Here is a 27,857-nt window from a genome sequence, read left to right on the forward strand (position 1 = left end):
GGTATATTGGAAAAATACTTCCATAATGTCATACCTAAATATGAATAGCAGTTCTACCAATTATTAACTATAAAATGTAAGGCAAGTTCATCTATTTCAACTCGGTTTTCTTATTTCATCTGTTATAATAGTTAATGCCTACCTCTTAAAGTTATTGATTTTAATATTTGTGATAAAAGCAAACTAATAAAAAACTAACACGTATATAGCCCTTCTTATGTGTCTGGAACTGTTTTATACACATTAACTTATATAGTCTTAACACATTATTGTCATGTCTACTTTAAAGGTAGAGAAACAAGGACAGATTAATTATTTGACTTCCCCAAGATTATCTAAACTCGGGCAGGAATGCATATAAAAGAATCTAACATGTCTATCATCTTTGTAAACTCTAAGTAAGTGTTCATTTTTATCTTAGTTTCTTCTTCCTCATTTAATCAGTAATAGTACCTACTACCTTTAATAAGACACGGTAGTCCCAAATCCTTCTGCTACTAGTCATTGTACTTCTGGTAGCTATTGTCAATTATAAATATACCTGGTAGATATGTTAAAAAAATAAATGTGTAAGTCAATATTTCCCCACTACTACTTTACATCATGAGACAAAGAAACAGTAATAAGAATTTCTGTAGTCTATATGATGTGAAAAAAATGGATTATTAGTGTATGTGGCTTAAGTAGTTCTTTCAGCCTACCTCTAAAAGCTTCTGGATACAAAGTTAATTAGGAACATAATCATCGCAATTATGTAAGTCAGTTATATTTCATATTCTAATTCCTTTTTCACCAAAAATTCTTGGAATTTGGCTTGTAACAACTTATATTTGTGATGGGATAACTTTTTAGTAATAGCTCACTTTATGTCTGAGACTTACTATTATTGCATTGTCCATTGAAAAGCAGTCTGTGTTTCCGAGCATAGGCACTCTTGGCCCTTCCAGTGTACTATCAACATTCATGATCTTTGTTTAGTTTAACAAATATATACATGAAGCACCTTGGGTTTCATTGAGCTCAGTACTCATGTTTATATACTCCTAAAATAGTCACACGACAAACCTGGGCTGTATAAACCTATTACCTGAAATGTTCAGCCAAAATGTTTCTTTAAAGGTGAAGATTAAGAAAGACTTGGGTAATCAGTGATATTTTTTAAAAAGATCTTTTTATTTGAAAGAGTTACAGAGAGAGAGGATAAAACAGAGAGAAAGAAAAAAAAATCTTCCATCCCCTATTTCCCTCCCTAATTGACCACACTGGCCAGCACTCTGCCTGACCAAAACCAAGAGCTTCATCTGGGTTTCCCACGTGGGTGCAGGGGCGCAAACACTTGGGACTTCTAGCACTGCTTTTCTCAGGCCATTAGCAGAGAGCTGAATCAGAAGAGGAGCAGCAGGGACAGGAGCTGGTGCCCTTATGGGATGCCAATGCCAAAAGGAGAGAGCTATGTTATTTTGTTTCTTCCTTGGAATAGCTAGAGTGTTCCCATATAATAAAATAAAAAGTAATAATTGTCATTATTTCAGAGGTTCTTTGGAAATTAGGACTCATGGTAGTCCACTATCAGCCAGTACAGATGATAAATTGATGCCATTGGGACCCCTTAAAATACACCCTTTTTAGAATCCACATTTATTCAAATATACATCAACACATTCCCAGCAGGAATAACTTCATTCCCTTTTTTTTTTTTTTTTTTTTTTTTTTTTGAAAGACAGTTACAGAGAGAGGTAGAGACAGAGAGAGAGGTCTTCCATCCTCTGGTTCACTCCCCAGGTGGCCGCAATGGCCGGAGCTGCGCCAATCCGGAGCCAGGAGCTTCTTCCAGTTCTCCCACACGGGTGCAGGGACCCAAGGCCTTGGGCCATCTTCTGCTGCTATCCCAGGCCATAGCAGGAAGCTGGATCAGAAGAGGAGAGCCAGGACTAGAACCGGCCCATAAGGGATGCTGGTGCTTCAGACCAGGGCTTTAACCTGCTGCGCCAAAGCACTAACCCCAGGAATAACTTCATTCTTTGTAGAGATTGTTTTTATGCCTATTTTTAAAGAGTCCAGATGTAATCTTCAAACCCACTGACTACACAATTATTTATGTATAAAATTTGAACTGCTAAGAGTCAACAAGCTCCAACTTGGTTGATTTATTGTTTGGAAACCTTTACAATCACTACTTCTCTCATAATCAAAACAAGGAATATTTTGTGCTGTCTCCACTTGGCTTACCATTTTATATAAATTATAAACTTTGTAATAACAAAGAAATTATGGTACCTTAGAATTTGAGAACAAAGACCATAAGTTCAAAGTCCTAACAAACATTTTTTCTTAATTCCAGCTTTTACCAAAACTTCTCAATCATTTTTCCTCTATCTGAGAGTTCAGTAGAGTCTAAAATAGGATTATCCCTAGGGTAACTTATTCCGCCGATCAAATTATTTGAGTCAGTTAATTAAATATATCAAACAGGAACTGGCATTGTGGCACAGTTGATTAAGCTACTGCCTATATAAGCACAAATTTGAGTTCTGGATGCTCCACTTCCCATCTGACTCCCTGATAATGTGCCTCAGAAAGCAGTGGAGAATGGCCCAAGTGCTTGGGCTTGGGCTCCTGCCACGAATGTGGGAGATCAAGATGGAGTTCCAGGCTTCATCCTGGACCAGCCCAGGCTGTTGTGGCCATTCAATGGCCATTTGGTGAGTGAAACAATGGATGCAATTTCACTCTCTCTCCCTCCCTCCCTCCCTCTTCCCTCCTGTTTCTCTCTCGCCCTCTCTTTTTCTCCCTTGCTCTCTCTCTAACTCTGTCTGTAAATATTTGAAAGGCAGAGTTGCAGAGGGAGATGGAGAGAAGAAGGAGATCTTCCATCTACTGATTCACTCCACAGATGTCTGTAACAGCCAGGGCTGGGCCAGGGCAAAGCCAGGAGGCAGGAGTTTCATCCAGGTCTCCCACATGGGTGATAGGGGCCCAAACACTTGTGCCATCTTCCACTGCTTTTTTCAGGCCGTTAGCAGGAGTTGGATCAGAAATGGGCAGCTGACACACAAACTGGTACCATATGGCATGCTGACATGGCAGGCACAGCTACCTGCTATACCACAATGCCTGCCCTAATAAAATCTTTAAATAAAAAATGAAACAAGCCTTCATCTTGTAATTTCCTCAGCCAAGCACATACACCAAATGTCTGAACCTGCGGTTACATCTTGTAATTTCAACCCACTGTTCCTGACTCTACCTTAAGAATGAACACAGAAGGTTAATTCCTGATTTTTTGTGACAGTGTTTGAAGAGAAATACTATATTTTTCTCTTACATCTGCTTAGTTTTATATTAATTTTACATTCATTTCTTTCTACATATCTTAACTTTGTAAGACATACACTCTGTCTATTTAGGCATTAAAAAGAAAATCTCCATTGTATATTAGTGCCAGTGGTAAAATTAAAAATTAAGCCAATTAATGACTGTACATTTAAAACTATTAACTAGAAAATTTGCTTTTCCACATAGCAACCTAGATAGGGAAAAGTACATTGCCCCTTGAGGTCAGAGTTTTAGAATTTTGAGAATAAGGCCAGGCTAAAAATTTCATATGTGAGAAATCCACAAATAAATTTATATCTTCAGTTTTCTATATACCTGACTGCATTTCTTCTCTGTACCAGACTATGTTCTCAGCTTTTTATGGGGCCTTTATAGTGAAGCAAGATCAATCTTGAGTAAACATACAAGTAAGTATAGATACAAATTATGCTAGGTTCTCTTTCTCATTGGAATTCTAACTACAAAATGTTGTTGCCCATATAACCATTTATAAAGTAGCACAACGCAGCAGTTAAAAGCACAGATTATTTGGGTTGAATCTCAGATCCACTTCTTACCTTTTTACAACTTAATTTTCTGTACCTTGGTTTTGTTGTGTGCAAATTAAAGATAATTCTTTTTTTTTTTTTTTTTTTTTTTTTTGACAGACGGAGTGGATAGTGAGAGAGAGAGAGACAGAGAGAAAGGTCTTCCTTTTTGCCGTTGGTTCACCCTCCAGTGACCGCCACGGCTGGCGCACTGCAGCTGGCGCACCGCGCTGATCCGAAGCCAGAAGCCAGGTACTTCTCCGGGTCTCCCATCAGGTGCAGGCCCAAGGACCTGGGCCATCCTCCACTGCACTCCCGGGCCACAGCAGAGAGCCAGACTGGAAGAGGAGCAACCAGGACAAAATCCGATGCCCCAACCAGGACTAGAACTGGTGTGCCGGCGCCGCTAGGTGGAGGATTAGCCTATTGAGCTGCGGCGCCAGCCAAAGACAATTCTTATCTCTTAGGGTAGTTACATTATGTCAGTCAGTGTAAGTAAGGCATTAAAAACAATGTTTACTTGCTGCATAAATATTTACTGTTATTTATAATATAAATAAAAAGAACTTTAGCTTTAAGAATAAGTAGATAACAGTAGAAGAAATATTGAAAGGATTTTTTTTCTAGTGACAGCAGCTTAAGCGGCCACTTTTGACACTGGCATCCATATTAGATTACACGTTCAAGCCGGCACCACGGCTCACTAGGCTAATCCTCCGCCTGCGGCGTCGGCACCCCGGCTTCTAGTCCCGGTTGGGGCGTCGGATTTTGTCCTGGTTGCTCCTCTTCCAGGCCAGCTCTCTGCTGTGGCCTGGGAGTGCAGTGGAGGATGGCCCAGGTCCTTGGGCCTGCACCTGATGGGAGACCAGGAGAAGCACCTGGCTCCTGGCTTCAGATCAGTGTGGTGCGCCAGCCACAGCGCGCCGGCCGCGCCAGCCATTGTGGGGTGAACCAACGGCAAAGGAAGACCTTTCTCTCTGTCTCTGTCTCTCACTGTCCACTCTGCCTGTCAAAAAAAAAAAAAAAATGCAGGTTCAAGTCCTAGCAGTTCTTCTTCCATTCCAGCTTCCTGCTAACATACGTGGGTAGTTAGCAGTAGGTGGCTGTCATGTTTGAGACCCTGCTGCCCATGGTAGGAAAGACAATTAGAGTTCCAAGCCCCTGGCTTCACCTGGTCCAGCCCAGCAGATGAAAGATCTTTCTCTCCCTTTCTCTGTCACTTGGTCTTTCAAATAAATAAATCTTTAGAAATGGGGGGAAAAAAAGCAACCAACTATCTAATCTAATCTATAAGAATGTAGTTCTGGAGAAGAAATGGAGAAAGAATATTCTAAGTGCTTCTTTTACCTTGAATTTATCAGATTGATAAAATCTTGAAATCACCTTTCCAGCTCACTCTTACAAGCCTTCTCTGACAAATTAACAGAGGCTAGCATACCGTAATGTGATTTTTTTTGCCAATGTCTTACATGCTAAGACATTAACTGCAAAATATCACTGTATGTCTTGCAGATATAAATTCTAAAGCAGATGTATCTGGACATATATTCTCAGGAATGACGACTTCAGAATATTCCTCTCTCCATCATTATCTGAAATTATGAATGTGAATTTATCTCTCTGTATATTAGATAATCATTTATAGAATAAAAACTGTTGATTTTCACAAAGATGTAATAAGATGACAACAAATGGGTTTATATCAAGTATTATGAACTTTTTTAAAGATTTATTTATTTATTTGAAAGAGTTACACAGAGGAGAGGCAGAGAGAGAAAGGCCTTCCACCCACTGGTGCACTCCCCAATTGGCCACAACGGCCAGAGCTGGGCCAATTCGAAGCCAGGAGCTAGGAGCATCCTGGGGGTCTCCCATGAAGATGCAGGGGCCCAAGGACTTGGGCCATCTTCTACTGCTATCCCAGGCCATAGCAGAGAGCTGGATCGGAAGTTGAGCAGCCAGGACTTGAACTGGCGCCCGTGTGGGATGCCGGCCCCGCAGGCAGCAGTTTTACCTGCCACGCCACAGCGCCAGCCAGCCCCATGAACTTTTTGGAATAATATAACTGTATTAATGAAGGCAGGATATTGTTATTTTCTGCCATAAGGAGATACTGATACAGAGTCAGAAAGTAGACCCAAATAAATGATTTGGAATGATGACTATAGTAATTTTATTAATATTATTTCTTTATATTGGAACCTAGAAAGAGACTGATTGCTCTTAAAGAATGAAAGGAATGACCATTTCAGATAATCATTACTGACACACAGCTGAGAATTTTCAGAAATAATCCATGTTCTTCCAAAAGCTGCTGAGCAAAACAAGCAGTAAACCTTTTGAAAATATGGAGTTTGAGGATGAACTGTTGTCAGTTTCATGAAGAGAGATAGAGACTGCACAAAGATCAAGGGCAAAAATGCAAAGGAAACAGTTGATTATGCTGGAAAGATTAATTGATATTAAAGGTAATAAATTATTCTCTTCAAAAAATGAAAATAACATTTTTGTGATGAATGTTATTGGGATAATTTAAGTGTCTCCCCTCAGTTTCTTCACACCTTTCCATAAATTTACTTGCAACCAATAATATAATATCCTTGCATGTAATAGTCCTTGATGTGAGACTTTATGGAGGGTAAATATAGGTCAGGTTTGATTAGAAAGTGATTTTGAATACAGTTTTGCAAAATTTTTAAAATATTCTATTATTTATTGAGAAGTGAGTTATAGACTGAAAGGGAGACACAGAGAGAAAAGTCTTCCATCCACCGGTTCACTCTCCAAATGGCTGCAATGGCCAGAGCTGGGCCAGGAGCTGGGAGCTTCTTCCGGGTCTCCCAAACAGATATAGAGGCCCAAGCTCTTGGGTCATCTTCTAATGCTTTCTGAGGCCATAGCAGAGAACTGGATAGGAAGAGGAGCAGCCAGGACTGCAACTGACACCCATATGGAATGTCTGCATTGCAGGCAGAGGGTTAACCTACTACACCACAGCACTGGCCCCAGTTTTGTAAATTTTAAAAATACCTTCCTACTGTGGAAAAAATTTGGCCTAGTGGTTAAGACAATTAGAACAGCTAAATCCCATATCAGAGCATAGGTTCAATAGCTTGCTCCAGCTCCTGATTCCAGCTTCCTGCCAATGCAGACCCTGGGAAGCAGTGGTGTCGGCTCAAGAACTGTGGTTCCTGTCCCTCATGTGGGACACCTGAATTGAAGTCCCACCTCCGGGCTTCTGCCACCAGCCATTGTGAGCATTTGAGGAATGAACCAGCAGGTGGGAGCTCTCTATATGTGTTTGTCTGTACCTCTCAAATAAATAAAGTTTAAATTTTTGAACTCTTTGCTACAAAATAAATATATTTGAATCAATGAGAGAATGGCTTATATTTTAATATTACGCAAATTTAAGAGAGTACTGTGATTCAGTATGACACTATATAGGCAACCCTACTATAATAAAGTTACTTTAGTAATAACTCCATTGATAATATTCAAAAGAGATTCACATCATGTCAGTTTCCACTACTGTTAAATGGGGTGTATAGAAATTTGGTTTGTTATGTAATACTTTGTTACTAGGTCAGTTTGTGAGCTCTGTTTCCTCTTTGATTCCCTCCCTTTTGGCAATTTTTAGGACTTAACATTTCTTTAGCATGTCCCTTAAGGTGGGCTGCTTTGTGGAGTAGATGAATATCATCATCACTTTTTTTATAATAATAATGTAATATGATAATGAAAGCTAATCCTATTTCCAGTGTCTTTCGAAGATGCATCATGGGCTGCAGTAACAGACATAATGATAATAGACTCTAAACTACCCTTGCTCAAACTTTGCCTCATGAAATAAAAGGCCTTAAGAAAGTAGTTAGGAAATCTATTCTTTAAATGAACAGACTGTAAATATTTTAGGCTTTATGGGCTGCATGGTCTGTGTCACAACTACCCAACTCTGCCAGCCCTGTAGCTCAAAAGCATTTATATATCATGTAAATGAATGAGCCTGGCTATGCTCCAGTAACAATTTATTATGGACATCAAAATTGTATTTCATGTAATTTTGAATTTCATGAAATATTGTTATTTTGATTTTTTTGAATCATTTAAAAATTTAAAAATAATTTTTAGATTGCAGAACATACAGAAAAACAGGCAGTGGGGAGGATTTGGCCCATGGATTAAGCTATTTTTAGAAGATTCCTATCCTGAAGTGTATTTGCATCTGCTCCGTTGATAAAAATGCTCATCGTAGGTAAGCATTTAGAAGAATGCTTTGAAATTTTGAGATAGAGAAAGGAAAAGCCCCACAAAAAGTTAATGCTGCATAGACTCAAATATTCAATAAAAGCCTACCAAATATAGGACAGGTGTTGTTCAACATGTTGGGATTACAACAATCAACAGTCTCAAAAATTCCTACCTTTATGGGATTTACATTTTAGTTAAAGGATACAAACATAAGAAAACAAGTAAAATGTGTAGTATTGGATATGGTAAGTGCTATGAATGAAAATAAACCAGCGACAGAGGATAGGTCGTCCAGGCAGGAAAGAGTTGTAATTTATATAGAGCCATCCATTGAGGAAGACCTCCCTGACAAGATAAAATTTGAGCAGTGATTAAAGGAGTCGGAGGGGAAGCCATGGGCCCTGTAAAACCTCTATGTCACTATTAGTGTAATTGAGCAGAGGGATGTCATGATATTGCTTATATTGTAACAGGAAAACCAGGTCAGAGGCTATTGAAATAACCCAAGTATAAAATGAGAGTGACTTAGACCAGAAGAAGTAGATTACCATTGTATTTTGAAGGTGGAGGTAACAGATGGAATAAGAGAAAAGTCAAGTAAGAGACACAAAAGTTGACTTGGGAAATGGGAAGGATGGAGTTACCATTTACTGAAATGGAATCAAATATGGGAAGAGGTAGGTTTGAGGGAGATGATCGGGAGTTTTATTTTGGTCATGGGAACTTTAAAGGATATACAAATGGCCTTTGTATATCCAAGTGGAGATGTTGAATCACATCTGGCGGTTCAGAGAAAACATCTAGGCTAGAAATATCTTTTCATATTATCAATATATAAGTGGAATTAAAATCCATGATAATTATGAGATCACCAAGGTATTTGCTGGTATTACCATGTATTTATTGGTATTACTGCCCCCTGATTCTTTTTTCATCCACTTTCAAAGAGGTAGGCAATTTCTAGCAATCTGTCCCCTCTGCTCACTCACAAACAGTGGAAGGGACCCCAGTGAATCAGAAACCTGACCTTCACAGAAAGTACTGTTAGTTGGCCACCTTCAAATTTTGCCATGATGTAGACATGGGAGTGAATTTTCCCAAGTACCTCCTTGCTGGAATCTGTTTGCACTGGAGGTAAGTGTGAAAGGGGAGGTTGTGGGAAATGATGGGGTGAGGGCTTCCTAAACCTTTCCCAAATCTCAGAAATTGTTTGATTCTGAGGAAGGGAGAAGGTTCAGGCTGGTTCTTTTTTCCTTGAACCAGGTCATATAGCCCTAAGTTTGACCTGCTTTCCTCAAACTGGGAGTCAGAAATCCCTTTTCTCTTCTGTTTTTCTGCTGCAGAAATTCCCAACATTCCCATTTTGTGGGCTCCAGAAAGGGGTAAGCGAAGACTTCAATCCCAGCCAATCATTTCCAGATTAATAATTTTTAGTGTTTTGATTTCTTTTATCATCATGAAAAATGCTTGGACCCATTCCCATTTGTTTAATTTCCTTGTGGATTGTTATGTATCTATGTTCTAGGGTCATTTTGTATCCCTGGGCTATAGAGTTCAGACCCATCTGCTATTTCCATTTGTGTGCTGTTCTCTTGTGGATTCTCATGCAATTTATTGATCACTAATTCCTAGATGGAAGACACCTAATTCAGGGGACTGCTTCATTCTCAATCTCCATCTTTTCCTGAATGGTGTTTTGTTCCCCTGCTGATAGCTTGTTGCTACCCTACCCAGCTGCTTCTGATGATCTGTCATTGCTTCTCTATTGTTCTGTCTTCCTGCTAGAATGCCTTTGGATTTTGGCTCTACTTTTTGCCTCACTTAACTCATCTGCTGAACAGTTTGCATTATTCACTCACTGGTTCTCCGTCCATCAGCAAATGACCTGATACTGCCATACCCATCTGCCGTTTCAGCGTTTTAGACTCCCAGCATTGTCTCTGCTCTCGTACCATTTCCCTACTTTGTGGCCTACTGAATGCACTGCTCTCTGCCTGCCTCATTTTGCCCTGCCCAATCTATGCCTGTAATGTTGTAAGTAGGTGCAGATTGTTTAGCACTTCTGCTATCCATTTCCACTTGCCTTGTGCCACCAAGTTGGGATTGCTGACTGAGTTTGTTTGACTATTGCCTCTTCTACCTATTTGCTGCCCATGGCTGCCCCATTAATCTGTGTGAGACGCATTCATCTTCTATGTACTTGCCACCTGCTGACTGGCCCATATTGCCTCCTTTATAGTTCTCTTCATCTAATAAATCACTGGCGTTGTTCTTCTGTTGTCTTGTAACTGTGATCAGATTTTACTTCCAAGGAAAATTCTGCCTGCATATTGTCCAAACTTACTTTAGAAATAGGAAAGGCTTTGCTATTAAAAAGCCCAGTCCAGTTTACTCCTAAACTGACTTGTTAAACTTACTACCACCCATCCTTTCTGCTTTTTTATACAAGTTCACATTCTTCTCTTTATTTAGGGATTTTTTTCTAAATCATTCATCATATTGGCTTGCTGTCTTTTCGCATCATGTATTATGTACATTTATTCTTTATGAGATCTTTTAGTTTTCCATATACTAAATTTATTTCTTAATTTATTTTCCCTGTTTTTTCAGTTTCATGAGAGCAGATTACTCCTATTTAATCATTTTTAGAAAGAACAAAAAATTTTTTAAAACTTTTAAAGTGTCATGTCTAAAAATAATACATGTAATTATCATACAGCTCTTCATAGTTCAGATTAAAGTAGCTTTCAGCCCTGCTCTATTTTTTCTTTAAGAGAATATCATTTCTCAGCCTCCCCATAGTTTATGTAATATCACTTCCTTAAAGATCCTTTTGATGTATTTATCTTTCACTCCTTTTAAACTACCTTTTCTCAAATAGTGTAAATTTTTGAGATAGGTATTTCCCATTATTTGCAAAGTACTTGGTATCTAAAAATAGCTTGTAATGAAAAATTACCTGCATCTTAAGGCATGTAGTCTTTTTTATATTTAAGTGAAAGAACAAACACAAGAAGGAGGGAAAATTTTTGATAGAATTTGCAAGAACCTAAGGAAGAAATGTAAAGTAAGGTGTGTATGTGTAGTACAGATTGAAGCGATCCACATGTGTATGAATCCACATCATTGTGTTTGAAATGTAGAAAATGCTGAATACCCATATTAAATGCTATCTTGTTTTTACAAAAAAAAAAAAAAAGGAGGAAAAGGAAAAATTTAAAAACAGAATGAAAAATTTAGAGAATATGGGGAAAAAGTATGGGAGGATGTTTTTAAGTTTTCTTTTGGTAATAGCAATAAAATTTTTCAGTTTGTAGAAACAAAACTGTTCTGGGAAAGTCAGGAAAATCCTTTAGTAGCTTTTTGTAAGATTGTGAAATATTTATTAAAAAATTATCATTTTAGCTATGTTAAGTGTACAATTCAGTGGCATTAATATATTTTGTATAACCCTCATCACTGTTTCTAGGACTTTTTCATCATTTTAAATGGAAAATCTGTACTCATTCCATACAATTTTCCACATATACTCTGCTCCAACCCCTGTTAAATTCTGATGTACTGTCTCTGGGAATTTGCCTATTCTAGATGACTTAGACACAGGTACTTCAGAAAGTTCATGGGGAAATGAAATTAGAACATAAGTTTGTTTTGGTCAAACTTTTTTTTTAAATTTATGCATTATTTCTCTATAGTATGCCTTTTCCATGAACTTTTTAAAGACCCTTCATATAAATAGAATCACACAATTTTTAGCCCTCTGTGTCTTATTTCACCTAACAATGTTTTCAAGGTTCATCCTTCTTGTAACATGTATCACAGTTTCATTCTTTTTAAAACCAGTAACCCATTATATGTGTATACCACCATTTGTTTATTACTTCATCTGTTGTGAATGCTTGGTTTGTTTCCACATTGTTACTATTGCTGTAAACATTGTTCAAGTTTTATTTTTTTTCAGTTCTTTTAGTTGTATAGCCAGAAGTGAATTAAGTAGTCGTTAATACTTTTGTCAATTTAAGAAAAATTTATATTAATAATAAAGAGATCAGGGAAACTACATAATTAATGCAAGATGGTTAAGTCCAAGATATTCTATTAGGAGCAGAAGAAACGATAAACTTTGAGAAAGGCTGTGGAAAGCCAAGTTATAAGGTTAGGAGACCCTATATTTTAAGAGTAGAAGGAAGAATGAGGTTTAAAATAACAAAGATCATAGATGGTTGAGGGACAAAAGAAATGAAGCTGAAGAAGGTGAAGTTTTTTTAAAAGACCAATTTTAGGACAGAATTATGGCATGTCTTTGAAATGGAATAATACAGATTTAAAAAAAAAAAAAACAGAGACAGGCATTTGAAAGGCAGTATTCAAATGAAGATGATTGCAGTGAAGGAACCAGGTCATATTTAGAGGAACTAATAATGCATATAGGAATTTCAGTTAAGTGGTCTTTCATCCTCGATAGCCAGACGTCTATAGCCTGTAGACACTATTAGAAGATTCTTAGATCTTACCACTAGAGATTCTGATTCAGTGATTTTGGGGAAATGGTTTAGATAGTGTGCACATGCAGGTGTCAGCATGTGTTTGTGTTAAACATAATGTAAGTTAAGTTGAACTCTATACCATAGTGTCATAGACCTTAGAGAAATTACAAAAATTAGGAGAAAAAATGTCCCTGTTTTTAACATGTTTAAAACCTGAGTACTTAATAATGAGTGCGGGAAAGAAGATTTTAGGTGATCTTTTTACTTCTTTAATAATTTTAAGGTGACTTTTACATATTCTACCTTTCTCAACTGAGGTTTTTCATCTAAACTATCAGTATAGAAAGTTATTCAAGTGAGTATCTTAAATTTTCTGAGTTTGGTACATAAACTAATTAGCATTCTGTAAACATAGGAAAAAAGTTAATTTATTGTATATAATAATTCTCTCAGAATCTAGTAAGAAAGTGTATTTCTGTACTATGTAGTCTGCTCAAAGTGTGTGGCACAAAAATATGAGACCTAGCTGTCAAGGAGCTTATGTTCCAGCAGAGAAAGAGAACTTTAACATAAAAATATATTTCTAAAGATATAAAATTTTATTCTTCTGCTTCTTTGGGGAAAATATTTTCGTTGCATATGAGAAAGCACTTTCAACTCTTCTAAGCATCATTGATTCAAAAATAAAATGTATATTGAAACCTCATCATAGCTGAAGGACACTTAAAATAATTTAAAACAAGATTTTCTTTATTTTTAAAGCCAAGAACATTCAGTGAAAGATTAGTGATTTCATTGGTCACTATTAATAAACAGCATTACATTAAGCCAGACTTGTAAGTGTTACAGTGGAAGAGTTAGAGAATAGCTAGAGATAAATAGATAACCAGTGTTCTTGGATGTAATTACAAGCACAGTGAGGGACGTTTTCCTCTGAGGTATAACTTATACTGGTATTAAAAATGTTCTGGAATTTAATTATAGTCACTATCAATGAAAACTCACTTGAATTCCTGATGTTAGAAGGTTCACTCATATTCGTTAGTTTGTATTGTAGACTTAATTAATGAATCATCTAAACTGGGAATTTATTTGTTCTCCCTATATTGAAGTGTGCCTTCCAATTTGAGTTCAGTTAGTTTTTCTTCTTATCACTCAGTGCTTCTGTCTGATTCCTTTAAAGCTGAACTTAGGAGAAGTTTGAATAACCTGTTTTTGTTTTTGTTTTTGTTTTCTCTGATGTTCTGCTGAAGTTATTTATTTTAATAGCATAGCTATGGGAAGATCTTCTTGTGTCAAGACAAGCACTAAAATAGAAATTGCACCCAGATTTACCTTATTTTTGTAACAGTAATGAATAACTTTAAGATTTACCAATATCTGAAAAGCTCACTCATTAAGTTTTTGTGCATTTTTGCAATGAGTACAAGCCAATACCAAACCTTCTGTGTGTATCTTAGAATGCTTTTTAGATTCTTTGTAATGTTTAGTACTTAGGAAGACAGTGAGTATTTTCTGTTCATACCAACAGCATACAAACTGCTTAGATTTAATTCCTTAGATGTTCAGGAATCAAATTTTCTTGATTTGTTCATAGACTTAGGACAGTAGTGCATGTCTGTGTTCACTTTGCAATTAGAGATAATAATTCCCTTATAGACATCTTTACCTCAGATCCTAAAATAAAAATCCCTGTTATTTTCTTTCCAATGCCTTCTGATCAAAATTAACTAGATTTTGTGAGAGTAATAAAAGGCAGAGTTTGCATATTCTACAACTGAAGGCCATCAGCACTAAATTTCCCTTTTCACTCAGTAAGAATAGCCGTCTTCAAATTTCCATACTTCGTAGTCAGAGTTAGAAAATTGGGAGCAAAGCATTTTCTTTATTTATAGTTATTCCATAAGCATAAAGTAATGATCTTTTCATTGTGAGATAAGTCTTAAACATGTGATTTTTTTAAAAGATTTTATTTTATTTATTTGAGAAGCAAAGTTACAGACCAGGAGGGAGAGAGAGAATCGTTTTCCATCTGCTGGTTCACTCTCAAATGGCCACAAGGGCTGTAACTGGGCCGATCCAAAGCTAGGAGCTAGCAGCCAGGAGCTTCTTCCAGGTCTCCTATGTGGGTGCAGGGGCCCAAGCAGTTGGGCCATCTTTCCATGCTTTCATACATTAGCAGAGAGCTGGGCCACAAGAGGAGCAGCCGGAATATTAACTGGCACCCATATTGGGATGCCTCTGCCATAGGCGGAGGCTTTACCTACTATGCCATAGCACCAGCCCCTTAAAGATATAATTTTAACTGAAAAGTATGTAGTCATCTAAGAGGAGAAGAAATGAAGGTTTTTGCTCATCATTTTCACAGTAGGTTTTTTAAGTTGCTTTTTTTTCCAAATATAGAAGTAATATAGGGTTTTTGCCAAAAAATAATTTGGAAAATACAGTAAAATAAATAAATACCACCAATAACCCAAACTCACAATTGTTACCTAATATGAATTGATTAACTTGTACAACTGGGAACATTTCATACAAATTTTTATCTTGGCTTTCTTCAAAATATCATACTGATTGCTACCATAGCCACTATGATAGCACTTTATACAGTATCATATTTAATCCACCAACAAACCTACAAAATGGGTACCATTTTATAAATAAGAAAATTAGGTTTACAAATATTAAAGGATTAAATAAATTGACCAAGATCATAGACCCAGCAGAAGGTTATAGCACTGTAATTTATCTATGCAGTGATGATTCCAGAACCTTTGCTCTAAACCATTCTCTTATATAGTGTAACCTTTTCTCCATTGAACAAGTATTCTACAAAAACATCGGATTTGTCAGTCACTAAATACTTAGAACACTAGATATTTTCTGTCAGAAACGTTCTCTTAATATAAATGTCATACACACCTCTGAGAATCACTTTTGAACTATTTCCTTATACTGGAATAATGCTCAAAATTGTATCAAACTATCCTCTTAGAATATATGTATACATTTATATATTCACACTATTAGTTTTTGAGTTGCATGTTCACCTTGGAAATTTGTTAGGTGCAAAATATTTTTATTGGCCTATAGAATAGTAATCAGATTAAACACTTTTCTTGTGTTTCTCTTGTGTTGGTTTACTTTTTTTTTTTTTTTTTTTTTTTGGTTGAGTACTTGTTGTTAAAGTCTGATTCTAATAACATAGAAGAGTTTAAGGAATTCCTTGCGAGGAAATCATTTGGGGAAGTTCAGCTTTATCTTTTAGCCATATCATTTTGATAAATTTTATTTATTTATTTATTTTTGACAGGCAAAATGGACAGTGAGAGAGAGAGACAGAGAGAAAGGTCTTCCTTTTGCCGTTGGTTCACCCTCCAGTGGCCGCCGCGGCCAGCGCACTGCGGCCAGCGCACCGCGCTGATCTGAAGACAGGAGCCAGGTACTTCTCCTGGTCTCCCATGGGGTGCAGGGCCCAAGCACTTGGGCCATCCTCCACTGCACTCCCTGGCCACAGCAGAGAGCTGTCCTGAAAGAGGGGCAACCGGGACAGAATCCAGCGCCCCGACCGGGACTAGAACCCGGTGTGCTGGCGCCGCAAGGCGGAGGATTAGCCTAGTGAGCCGTGGCGCCGGCCAATACATTTTAAATATAAACCAATTCATTTTCTCTTTTCTTAATTGCCATTAACATAATTGTTCCTAATTACTTTATCACACACACAAAGGTCAATCTCAGAAACATACACCAAATCAAAAGCATGAGGTTTATAAAACAAATGTAGTTTTTTCTAATAATGCTAGTTTAGACCTTTGTGAGGATGTTTTCCCCTATAGCTAATGCATGATTGTTTTCTAACTATCCTTTTCTTATGGAATATTCACTTAAATGTATTACATATAGAAATTTATTGAACCTCAATAATTTGGAAGTAACTATTCATAGATACAAACCTTGGAAAATATAGTCAGAACTTTAAAGATACTTCACTACTATTAAAGTCATTTTTTAAAATACCAAATACATAATCTTATTCACACAATTATTTTGCTTGGAAAGCTCACCTTTCTGCATAGGAATGCCAAAGGAAATATTATTCTAGCATGCAATTAATGTGCTCTGTATGTGATTATCAAGACGTTTAAAGCTTTTTCAAAACCTTTTTATGGCATGCACAGTTCAATTTTCCCTCTGGTGTTCAAGAAAGCCTATTTTTAAATCACTCCTAACATGCACGCTATTCAGCTTAACAGTGGAAATGAACACTTAGTTTGTGTTTTTCTGTAGAACCATATATATGTATGAATGGTTCTCAGCTAGTGACATTGGGCAATGCCTGATGACATTGATTGTGACAGTTGGAGGTGTCCTATTGACAGCGTGCAGAGTAGAGGCCAGAAATGGATGCTTAACTCTTTACAATGCACAGGACAACCTCTCCAACAAAGAAGTATCTGACCTGGTATGTTAATAATGCAAAGACTGAGAAACTCTCATGTTTACAGAATATTATTGAGTACCCACTAACTTCCTGGCATTGTGCTATGGATTTGGGATACATGAATAGAAAATTATTATCTTAGCAGGAAAGGTACTTTATTATTTGGAAACAGAAAAATTTGGATAAATGAAATATAATAAGACAATTGATAAAAGTAGTGGTACAAATGTGATATAGTGGGAACAAATATGAAGTCTACTCAAGGAACTTAGTTTAGAGAAACTTTCAAGGAAGAAGTGACACTGGGGAAATTTTTTGTTGTTATTATTTTCCTTTTATTTAAATTGCAAAAAAATGCACAAATGTTGCTCACTCTGCAGGCTCGCGAAGGAGCAGCAACGGATTTGCTGTTGTTTCTTTCCCCGGTCCTCCCCGGATTAGCTGCCGCCCCCCCACCTCCACGGAGGGGCGGCACACCGCCGGCCGGCTCTCTCAAGGGTTCCTCAGATGTTCCTCTTGCATGTTGTCTCTCTCCTCCTTTATAGTCCTCTTCCACCAATCCCAGCTCTGCTGGCGTTCTCTCCCCACGTGCTGAGCACGCTGCTCTCCTCCAATCAGGGGCAGGATCAGTTCCTGCAGCTTGTTAGTCGAATTGGTGAGGCAGCTGGGTGGAAGTTGTTTACTCCCTCTCAGCACCATGTGGTGGGAGATCAGATGCATAGAGTTAGTCTTAGCAGTTCCAGCAGTTTAGTCTAGTCTCGGTAATCTCAGTATTTGTCCTCAGTATTTATTTGTCCACAGTCTTAGTACTTATTTGTCTCCCAGGCGACGGGCCCTGCCATGTTACAGGAGACGGGCCCTGCTCCCCACAACAAATAATATAGTTGTGCTTTGATTGATTTTCAAAAACAGAACATAACCATGTAGCTCGCAACCACATCAAGAAACCAGAATATTATCTAATATCCCAGAAAATACCCTGTGCCCCCTACCATTGCAGCCCAGTCATTAAGAGTAACTACTATTCTGACTTTTAGCAGGATAGATTACTTTTGTTTTCCACGAAACCTCATATAAATGGAATCATATGCAATATTTCCGTTCCATATGTTTTGTGAAATTTATGCATATCATTTTATGTACTTGATTATTCATTCCTATTACTACATAGTAGTCCATTGTATAAAGATACCAATGTTTATTAATCCATTCTGTGAAAGCACAATATCAGAATGGCTGCAGAGTAAATTTTGAGGGAAAAGCAGCAAAAGAGGTAGTTAGGGACAAATGAGAAAATCTAGGTAGGGTTAAATAAGGAAAGGTGTTTGTGTCATATAAAGGCATTTGGATTTTGTCAGGTAAGAAATTATATATATAGATATAGATATAGATTTTGAAGATGTTAAAGGAAGAATATAACAAAACGTGCATTTTAGAAAGACCACTTTGGAAGCAGAATGAAGAATATGTTGATTGGGAATCAATCCAATCAGGAAGTCATTAGAAAACTTCAAATGTGAGACACTGAGTACCTAAGTGAGGGCAGGTCCAGTGAGCAAAGTCAGGGCATATGACTCTCAGAATGGAGTCAATAGCGCTGCTAGACTAACTGGCTATGGAGGTTGTAGAGATCAGTTTCTTTAGCCAGTCTTCAAAACCTTTTATGTTACTGAAATACAAAATATATACATTAAAGAAAATTAACAGACCTCAGTGTTGGTAATTAAAGTTAAATTCAAAATAACTTCTATATTGTGTTTACTGTTAGAACTTGTGAAAAAATGCTATCATTAATGTAGAATGAAAAAATTAATGAAAATCTTTTTGTCCAGAATCTGATACAAGCTGGGTAACAGTGTGTATAGAATAAAGGTCAATGGCACTGGCTATGTATTTGCTTACTTTTTGTTTAAAATGTATGTCCTTTTTCTTTGTTTCAAGATTCTAATCTTTGTACTTTTAACCATGATTAAAGTGATTTTCAGCTCAGGAGGGGAAAATGAGGGCAAGAGTGGGATATTTATGAACTCTGTGTGTGTGTGTGTGTGTGTGTGTGTGTTAAAAGCAAGCAGTGAAAAAAGAAAAGGAAAGTGGTTATATTGCGTCTGTTTGAGTAATAAGGAAATTGTCTGAAGTGGAATTAAATGAATTCCCAGTTTTTATCTCTAAATAGAGAGATTACTGTTTTAATTTTGTTTGTACATGTACCCCTAAAGAAAATAAAGCAGTAATTTGGAAAATTCCCCGTAGTCAAAAAAAGGCAATAGCACCACTGTAAAAAAAAAAAAAAAAAAGTAACCCATGTCTTATTCCTCTGTTATTTAAACTGCATATTTACAGAGGATTTAAAAATAAATTTCAATATATATAAAGGTAATAAAGCCTATTACTAAAATTAAATAAAAATAACAAGGAAACTATAGACCAAATCATACCTGAAGATATATGTATAAGTATTAAAATAATATACAAAACCTGATATAACAATAGATGTTTTTAAAATACACACCTTTTGTTAAGTAGGAATTCTTTTAAGAATTCAAGGACAGTATATTTTAGACATCCTTTAATTCCATTTATACCATAATTAGCCAAATCATTAAAAATTGTTTGAACATATGTAAACCAAAAGGCCATAAATTCATTATTTTTTGTAAAATTCATAGTAAGGTGGAATTACAGAGAAATTTTAAGCATGTTAAAATATGTTCATCATAAAAAAAAACATTTTTTAAGTTTCGACTTAAGATGTTTATATCCCAATAAAATAAATATTACTTTCATCCGGCTTAGGTCTACTTTCATTAATAATTAATTTGTTCTTTTATATTTCTTCAAAGTTATAACTAATTTTTTATCTATTATATTCATAGAGACTTCTACATAGTTGTTTTTTTAGTATAATAATAGTTGATTTACAGTAATCATTATAAGACCTCCCTCTACTGTTAAGGAACAATATTTTTTTCTTCATACTATTTGTTGAACTCTTTGCTTAGTGTAGGGTTAATCTTACGAATATAAAGTAAACTGAAAATGGATCTCTGTAAAAATTAAGAGGGGGAATAGGAGAGGGAAGAGGAAGAAGGATGGGAGCTTGTGCAGGAGAGGAGAGGAGAGTGGAAAGTATCACTGTGTTCCTAAATCTGTACATGAAATATGTGAAATTTGAATATCTTAAATAAAATTAAAAAAAATTTTTTAATTTGAAAATAATAAGACCTCCCTCTTTAAAAAAAAAAGTTTTATTTTACTCTACATAATAGGATGAGAGACAGGGAGAAAGAGATCTTCCACCTGCTGTTTGACTCCATAGACAACCAGAATGGGGCCAGGCCAAAGCCAGGAGTTTGGAACTTCATTTGGAGGTCCCAGATGGGTCACAGAGGCCCAGATACTTGAGCCATCCTCTGCTGTAACCCTGAATGCATTAACAGGAGGCTGATTCAGAAGCCAAATATCCAGGACTCAACTGGTACTTTGCTATGGAATGAGGGCATCCCAAGCTGTGGATTAACTCCCTGGCCATGAGGCCCACCCCAAAGACCTCTCTTTTTAGTGAGCAGCAGAGAAGTGACCTGGGTTGACTGTTCCCCTATTTAATAATCTTGAGTCTTACTTGAGTCTTACTCTCATTCTGACAAGAAACAAACCTTTGGCTGCTTTGGTTTTTACAGCTATAATTTTTAGTGTGGTGTTACTATAAGAATTTAAAAATTGGCATAAACTTATGTGACTTACCAATTTGAACAGATCACCCCCAAGTAGTCAGGCACACTTGCTTGTATGTTTTCATTTTACTTAGGTACATAATTGCATTGCTGATTTCCAGTGGACTTAAAACTTAAATTTGGGAGATGCTGTTAGTTCTTTTTCTTCACAAGATATTTTCAAACTCCTTGCATTCTTTTCCTGGTCTATGTGTAGAAATGTTTTATGATAATATCCAGCGCTATAGTCCTTGTAATTGATGTCTCCAAAACTACTACTTCTTGATAAATCATTAAGTTTTTGAGATTGTTGCTAGTATTTTGCATTCTAAGGATGTCTTCTAAAAATTTTATTTGTTCTATCTAATTTAATCAGAGTATAAATTCCTTCCTATTCCGAATACAGTGTAGTGCCTTATAAAGATTAAAGTGTGTGTTAGATTAATGGATTGAGTTTAGAATTGGAGTCTATAGGCTGAGTTCCATAAAGAACATATTGTTATCTTTATTTTTTCACTTACAAAAGTGAAGTAATAAATTAGATGTTTTTAAAGAAAGCCACCATAAATAAAAACTTCTGATACATATAGTTCTTCTATTATTGAATTATATGGCTAAATAATAGTATTGTATTTTTACCTCCCCAAAGGAATGAAAAAGAGAAATAGAATTTTTTTCTTGATATATAAGTTTATGTGATATATGAAGTTATACTAGCATTACAAATTTTATGACATTCTTTTAGTTAAGAAAAAATGCTTTGTAGTGCTACTATGTTAGACTTAAAAGAAGAATAGCAAAAAGCATTGCTGTCTTTTTTTACAAATAGAAAATTGAGAGAGAGATTAATTTCAACAGCATAAGAACAAAAGCTGATATTCATATAATAAGTGAAAAAAGAGGATGATTAGGTTACTAGATTACAAATGAGGAGTAAAATGCCTGATCACAAAATGAAAAATTAGTGACACTAAAATCAATGTTTAGATGAGAAAAACTGTGGAGGGCAGAGTATTTTATTCAAGGTACAATATGTCATAGCCTCCAAGTATATATATTTGCATATACATTTTTCTCTCACCTCACTATTGGAACTTCTATTCACTTAACCTTTTCTCAAAGAATAGAACTACTGAATTTTTCTTTGCTTTTGGAAAGTGCTGTATTCATTTTTCTATTTTCCAATTGGGTCCCAATTTTAAAACTACTAATGATAGTATGACATGACAAAATGCAACACCTTGTAAAAATTATTAAAAGAGAAAGGGTGTATTTTTGCTTTTTATCCCTTCTCAAGCAGTTTTTCTGCCTACTCCACTACCTTTACCTTATCTATTTCCTGTTCTTCTCACTTCATCACAGTGCCTATTTTGGTGAGAATACAGTTTTGTAGAAAGGGAAATTTAGGTGTGATAATTACATGTTTCCAATCCAGATGCTTTCAATGCAAATTATTATAACTCAGGGCAAAAGAGCAAAGTTTTAGGCTTTATTAAATCGTCTGGCACTGAGCCATTTGCAAATAGCACTTACAGCCTAGACTAGGACTTTCTTTTATTCTCAATTAAGATTCTTAAACACAGCCTTAAAGTCATTTTGTTATATGAATATTATAAATTTGCACTGCTTTAAGTAAATGGAGTAAACTGTGTGATAATTAATATAGTGGAAATCTACCATATAGATTTTTTAGGGCAGCTTTTATGTTTCTGTGTATAACTTAACACTACCAAGAAACAGAATAAAACCCCATAATGGCTATAATAAAGAAGCTAGGTTATTTATTTACCAATTCATCAACACAGCAACCTTTCAGAACAGCTTCAAATTTGATTATCTTTCACCCTCATATTTCTTTATTTCCCAGCTTTTATTTTAATTGAAAAATAAAACATGTATGCATTTATGGTATACTACGCAATGTTTTGATATGTGTATGCATTATGAAGTAGTTATCAAAGTCAAGTTAATTAACATTTATATCACCTTATATAGTTCTTTTTTGTGGGTGCATAGTGAGCCCAATATCTACTTTCTTGCCAAATTTCATGTATACAATGCAATGCCTTGAATTATAGTTATCATATTGTATATTAAATCTCCAGAACATATTCCTCTTTTTCTCTGCATGTCTATGTATCAGCTTTTGATGGGAGGGAGTGGTTTTTTTGTGAGTTTTCTTTTTTATTTTTTGTGGTTTTTTTTTTCTGTTTTGTTTTGGAAGCCAAAACAACAGAGAGCAAGAGATCTTCTGTCTACTGGTTCACTCTCTAATGGCCACAACAGCAAAGTGTGGACCACGCTGAAGCCAGGAGCCAGCGTTTGTTTTCCCACGTAGGTAGCAGGGCTCAAGTCCTTGGGCTGTGCTTTGCTGCCTTCCGAGGCAGAGCAGCCAAGACTCACACTGGCAGTCTGATTTGGAATACAGGCTTCAACAGCAGCAGCTTAACAACCGCACTGTAACACCAAACTCTGGGTATCAACTTTTGGGGAACAACAATGAATAACATTTTTTTCTATGCGGATTGGAAGATATGTAGCCCACACTCTACTTTGGAATAACCTTTTGGTTTTCAAGTAATACCAAAAATGAATAAATGTATACTATAAGCATAAAAGGCTAATAATTTATAGAAATACCAATATTCTCTTGATTTTGAGGGAATCAGATAAACTATTTATATGAGTATAAGTAGAATTTGAAGATAGTATCTCTATGAAAATTTATTATTAATAAAAGTGATTTACTCATCTGAGTTCCTGATATTTTGAGATGATAATTTGATTATCAAATTAATGTTTAGGTGAAGGAGGGAAACAATGTGAAATATAAATGTATAAAGGGAAAGATTTTAATGCCAAGGACTATTTACTTCTGTGTTCTCAAGTTGGTTATTGGGCAAGGATTGATATCTAAATGTTAGCAAATAGGGTTAAATATCTTATTTGGAGAAAAATACTGAGAAATCTTTTCAACAACTATGGTGTATATTATACACAACATAATGTTTCTCAGTAAACCCCCAAACCAATTTTTATTTCTACATTGAAATACATCCTTCGTTGAGCTAGATAAGTTGTTTGGTTTGCTTTACAGGCCATGCTATAATTACAACAATAAATAATTACCTTTAAACACTTTTCCTGACACAGTAATATGTTAACTGTAGGAATCGAGATGAACTGCAATAACAACCAGCTCAACTCACTTTCTGAGCTGACTGCAGAATACATGTTAATTTAATGGAACAGAAGATGAAACATACTAAAATATTGAAATTTTTATTTTTGCTTGCATTCACCCTACAATTATACTGTATCCTTTGACCACATCTTATGTGTTGCAGAACTTGAACTAGAAAACAAAATGGAGTATCTTCTTTTTCACATATTTTTTTCTTCCAGGAGATGTAAATATTTAAGCAAATTAAAACTCCAAAGAAAAGATATACAGTATATTCTGTGTCCCAAATATAATTAGTATCTCTGTTGCAAGTACTTAGACTCCATGGTTGCATCTGTTTTTTCTCGGAGGAAGTAATGTTTAACCACTTAGTCACATTGTTATGGTATAGAAATGCTGTGATTGGCCGGCGCTGTGGCTCACTAGGCTAATCCTCCGCCTTGTGGCACCGACACACCAGGTTCTAGTCCCGGTCGGGGCGCTGGATTCTGTCCCAGTTGCCCCTCTTCCAGGCCAGCTCTCTGCTGTGGCCAGGGAGTGCAGTGGAGGATGGCTCAAGTGCTTGGGCCCTGCACCCCATGGGAGACCAGGATAAGTACCTGGCTCCTGCCATCGGATCAGCGCGGTGCGCCGGCCACAGTGCGCTGGCCGCGGCGGCCATTGGAGGGTGAACCAATGGCAAAAAGAAGACTTTTCTCTCCGTCTCTCTAACTGTCCACTCTGCCTGTCAAAAAAAAATTTTTTTTTAATAAAAAAAAAAAAAGAAATGCTGTGATTGTTGACAAGTGTTTGCAACTAATATAAAAAATAACAATCTACAAGTGAATGTATTTGATTAATTAGAATAGAATCAAGACTGCTCTTATGATGATTTGGCTCTTGCTTCCATTTCACTCTGTTTCTTGAATGAGGAGAGAAGGGAGTAGATTTATGACTGTAACTGGTGCTCCTTGAACATCCCTGAGAGTTTCCCATGTATATAAGTTTTAGCCTTCAAGTGTACTCCCAAGAGAAAAGTATTTTAAGGATACTGTCTCTGTTGCATGGAAAGCTTACAGAAGCAACCCCCAAGTTCTTAGTTTATTATAGCCCATTTAAAAAAAAAAAGATTTATTTATTTATTTGAAAGGCAGAGTTACAGAGAGGCTGAGGCAGGGAGAGACAGAGGTCTTCCATCCTCTGGTTTACTCTCCAAATGGCTGCAACAGCTGGGCCTATCTGAAGCCAAGAGCCTGTAGCTTCTTCTGGGTCTTCCACATGGGTGCAGGGGCCCAAGGACTTGGGCCATCTTCCACTGCTTCCCCAGGCCATAGCAGAGAGCTGGATCGGAACTGGAGCAGCCAGGACTCAAACCAGAGTCCATGCCCATATGGGATGCTGACACTGCTGGCAGTGGCTTTACCGGTTAAGCCACGGTGCCCGCCCCATAGCCCATTTTTTAAATGCAGAATAAAATGAATATGTTGTTCTTTAATAGGCAGGAATCACAAAAATGTTGCTAACTATACCCGTTTTTACAAAATTTGTTTCCTTGTTAGATGTATACTCTGTTCCAATGAGAAATTCTCATATTTAAGTTTGAGAACCACTATAACCATTTCTTACCTCGATAGCTTAAAAAGTTATCAGTAGCCATTAGTTGGTATTTCAAAGATAGTTTTTGCTGGTTACATAATCTTAAATAAGCAGAGGCACTGTAGAAATTATTAAGAAGAAAATTTCATTAAATCTGTCTGCTCAGGTAACAAGTATGTGGATATTAACACAAATTCTCCTCCATTAATAAAGCTATGTCTTTAAAAATAAGTAAAAGTAGTGTACTCATAGTAAGTGATTTTTCACAAAGATTCACCATGTGTAAGGAATTTCTACACATTGAGATTTGGGTATTTATATTTTATACAAATTTATATGTCAGTGTTTGCTAGCAATAACTTTTTGTTAGTTTTCATTGAAGTTTAAAAATGGACCTGAATTCTATCAACAAGATTGCTAGCTGTAGAATTATTATGACACCGTTTTTGCAACTTGGCAATCTTTGAAGAATCTTTTTGACTTTAATGTTATCTTCAAAGTGTCAAGGATAAAAGAAAAATACCACAATTATGAGATTTTTTTCATAGGCAGTTGAAACTTTCATAGTTGAAAATATTAGAAGTTAAATATATTTAAAGAGAATTGCTAAATTTAACTAAATCTCATTATTTTTGACCCTGTTAGATCAGAAAAATTGATATATAAAGTAGGAATTTAGATCTCTACTATCAGAGAAAAAAATAACTTGATGACAAATTAATAATTTATAAGGAAGTAGGAAAATGAACTTTATTTTAGTTAAAAATATTTTCAAACTTTTAATGGCACCCTTTTGTTGTTGATAATGAATAGTCTATTGGTAATGAATACTTATTATCTACTCATTGACATGCAAATAACCTTTATATTATATGTGATTAAAATTACCAAAACTCCCTTTTTTTAGAAATCTTTTATTTAATAAATATAAATCCCATAAGTACAGCTTTGTGGAATATAGAGGTTTTCCCCCCCATACCTGGCCTCCTACCCCCTCTCTTGTTCCACCTGCTACTCCCTCTCCTACCTCATTCTTCATTAAGATTCGTTTTTAATTATCTTTATATACAGAAGACCAACTCTATACTAAGTAAAGATTTCAAGTTTGCACCCACACCAACATACAAAGTATAAAGTACTGTTTGAAGACAGGTTTTACCATTAATTCTCACATTACAACTCATTAAGGTCAGAGGTCTTACGTGTGGAGCAAGTGCACAGTGACTCCTGTTGTTGATTTAACAATTGACACTCTTTATTTATGATGTCAGTGATCACCTGAGGCTCTTATCGTGAGTTGCCAAGGCTTTGGAAGCCTATTGAGTCCACAAACTCTGTCAGTATTTAGACAGGGCCATAAGCAAAGTGGAAGTTCTCGCCTCCCTTAGAGAAAGGTACATCCTTCTTTGATAGTCTCTTCTTTCCACTGGAATCTAGCTCACAGAGATCTTGCATCTGGGTCATTTTTTTCCACAGTGTCTTTGCTTTCCATGCCTGAAATGCTCTCATGGGTTTTTAAGCCAGATCCAAATGTCTTAAGGGCTGATTCTAAGGCCAGAATGCTAAAACTGCCTTCTTAAAACCATTTTCTGTTTGAATTTTCTCATAATTTAGGTGGGTATCTTTCTCTTGGTTTATTCTAAATTACATTTTATCCTCTTGCAATTTGCCCTTCCAGCTGTGCCTCTCCATTTTGGACTTATATCTGTTTGTACTTATCTCTTGCCTTCTTTTCCAACTTCCAGTCATCATAAAATTTGGCTGCTTGCTGCCAAATTTAGATGCCATTTTCTCCTGCGTTGCACTTGTAAATGCTCTTACATTTGAATTCTTGCTCTCTATTCTCTCTGTTTTTATTCTTTGTTTTTGCGGTGTCTTGTTTTCTAGATTTTTGTGATTTCTAACTAAAATGATCAAATCTGCAAGGTTGTAAGTGAAATTGGAAAGGGAAAGCATAGGAAATACTAATATGTATTGAATACCTGCTCTGTTCTGGGTGCTTTACTTATATATTTCTCCTACCGCTTTTATAAAATATAAACATTTTTATTATGTATTTAATTTTTAAGTATACTAAAGCTCAGAGAGGTTAAATGTTTTATTCTAATTCACAGAGCAACCAGGTAGTAGAGCCAGCTTTCAATTCTAGATTGGTTCATTTATTCATTCATTCCTTTAGTCACAAAATGTTTATTGAGCACATACTATGTGTTGAGAACTGTGTTAGGTGCTACAACAAATCCAAACTGTGTTCTATGGTCATTAGCTATGTAATGGCATTGTCTAAGTTCATAGATGGTGATCTCCTTCTATTCCAAACAGTTTCATAGCAAGACAACACGAAAA

The 27,857-nt window shown here is 36.1% G+C and overlaps 1 protein-coding gene across 26 annotated transcripts in view; it reads left to right on the plus strand.

The window, feature by feature from the left end:
• The window catches only part of GPHN (gephyrin), a 568,860-nt gene that overhangs the window by 279,649 nt on the left and 261,354 nt on the right, over positions 1–27,857 (plus strand). For 11 of the 26 annotated variants that reach the window (XM_070065103.2, XM_089322104.1, XM_070065105.2 and 8 more), the window contains exon 5: positions 9,458–9,496. The exons of the other annotated variants lie outside the window; for them this stretch is intronic. In XM_070065103.2, coding sequence (XP_069921204.1) covers positions 9,458–9,496 — 39 coding nt within the window. The remainder of the gene's footprint in view (positions 1–9,457; positions 9,497–27,857) is intronic. 26 annotated transcript variants of the gene reach the window in all.

The sequence above is a fragment of the Oryctolagus cuniculus genome, chromosome 20 (genome assembly GCF_051225735.1).
Source record: "Oryctolagus cuniculus isolate XC-2025 breed Fujian yellow rabbit chromosome 20, ASM5122573v1, whole genome shotgun sequence".
NCBI lineage: Eukaryota > Metazoa > Chordata > Mammalia > Lagomorpha > Leporidae > Oryctolagus > Oryctolagus cuniculus.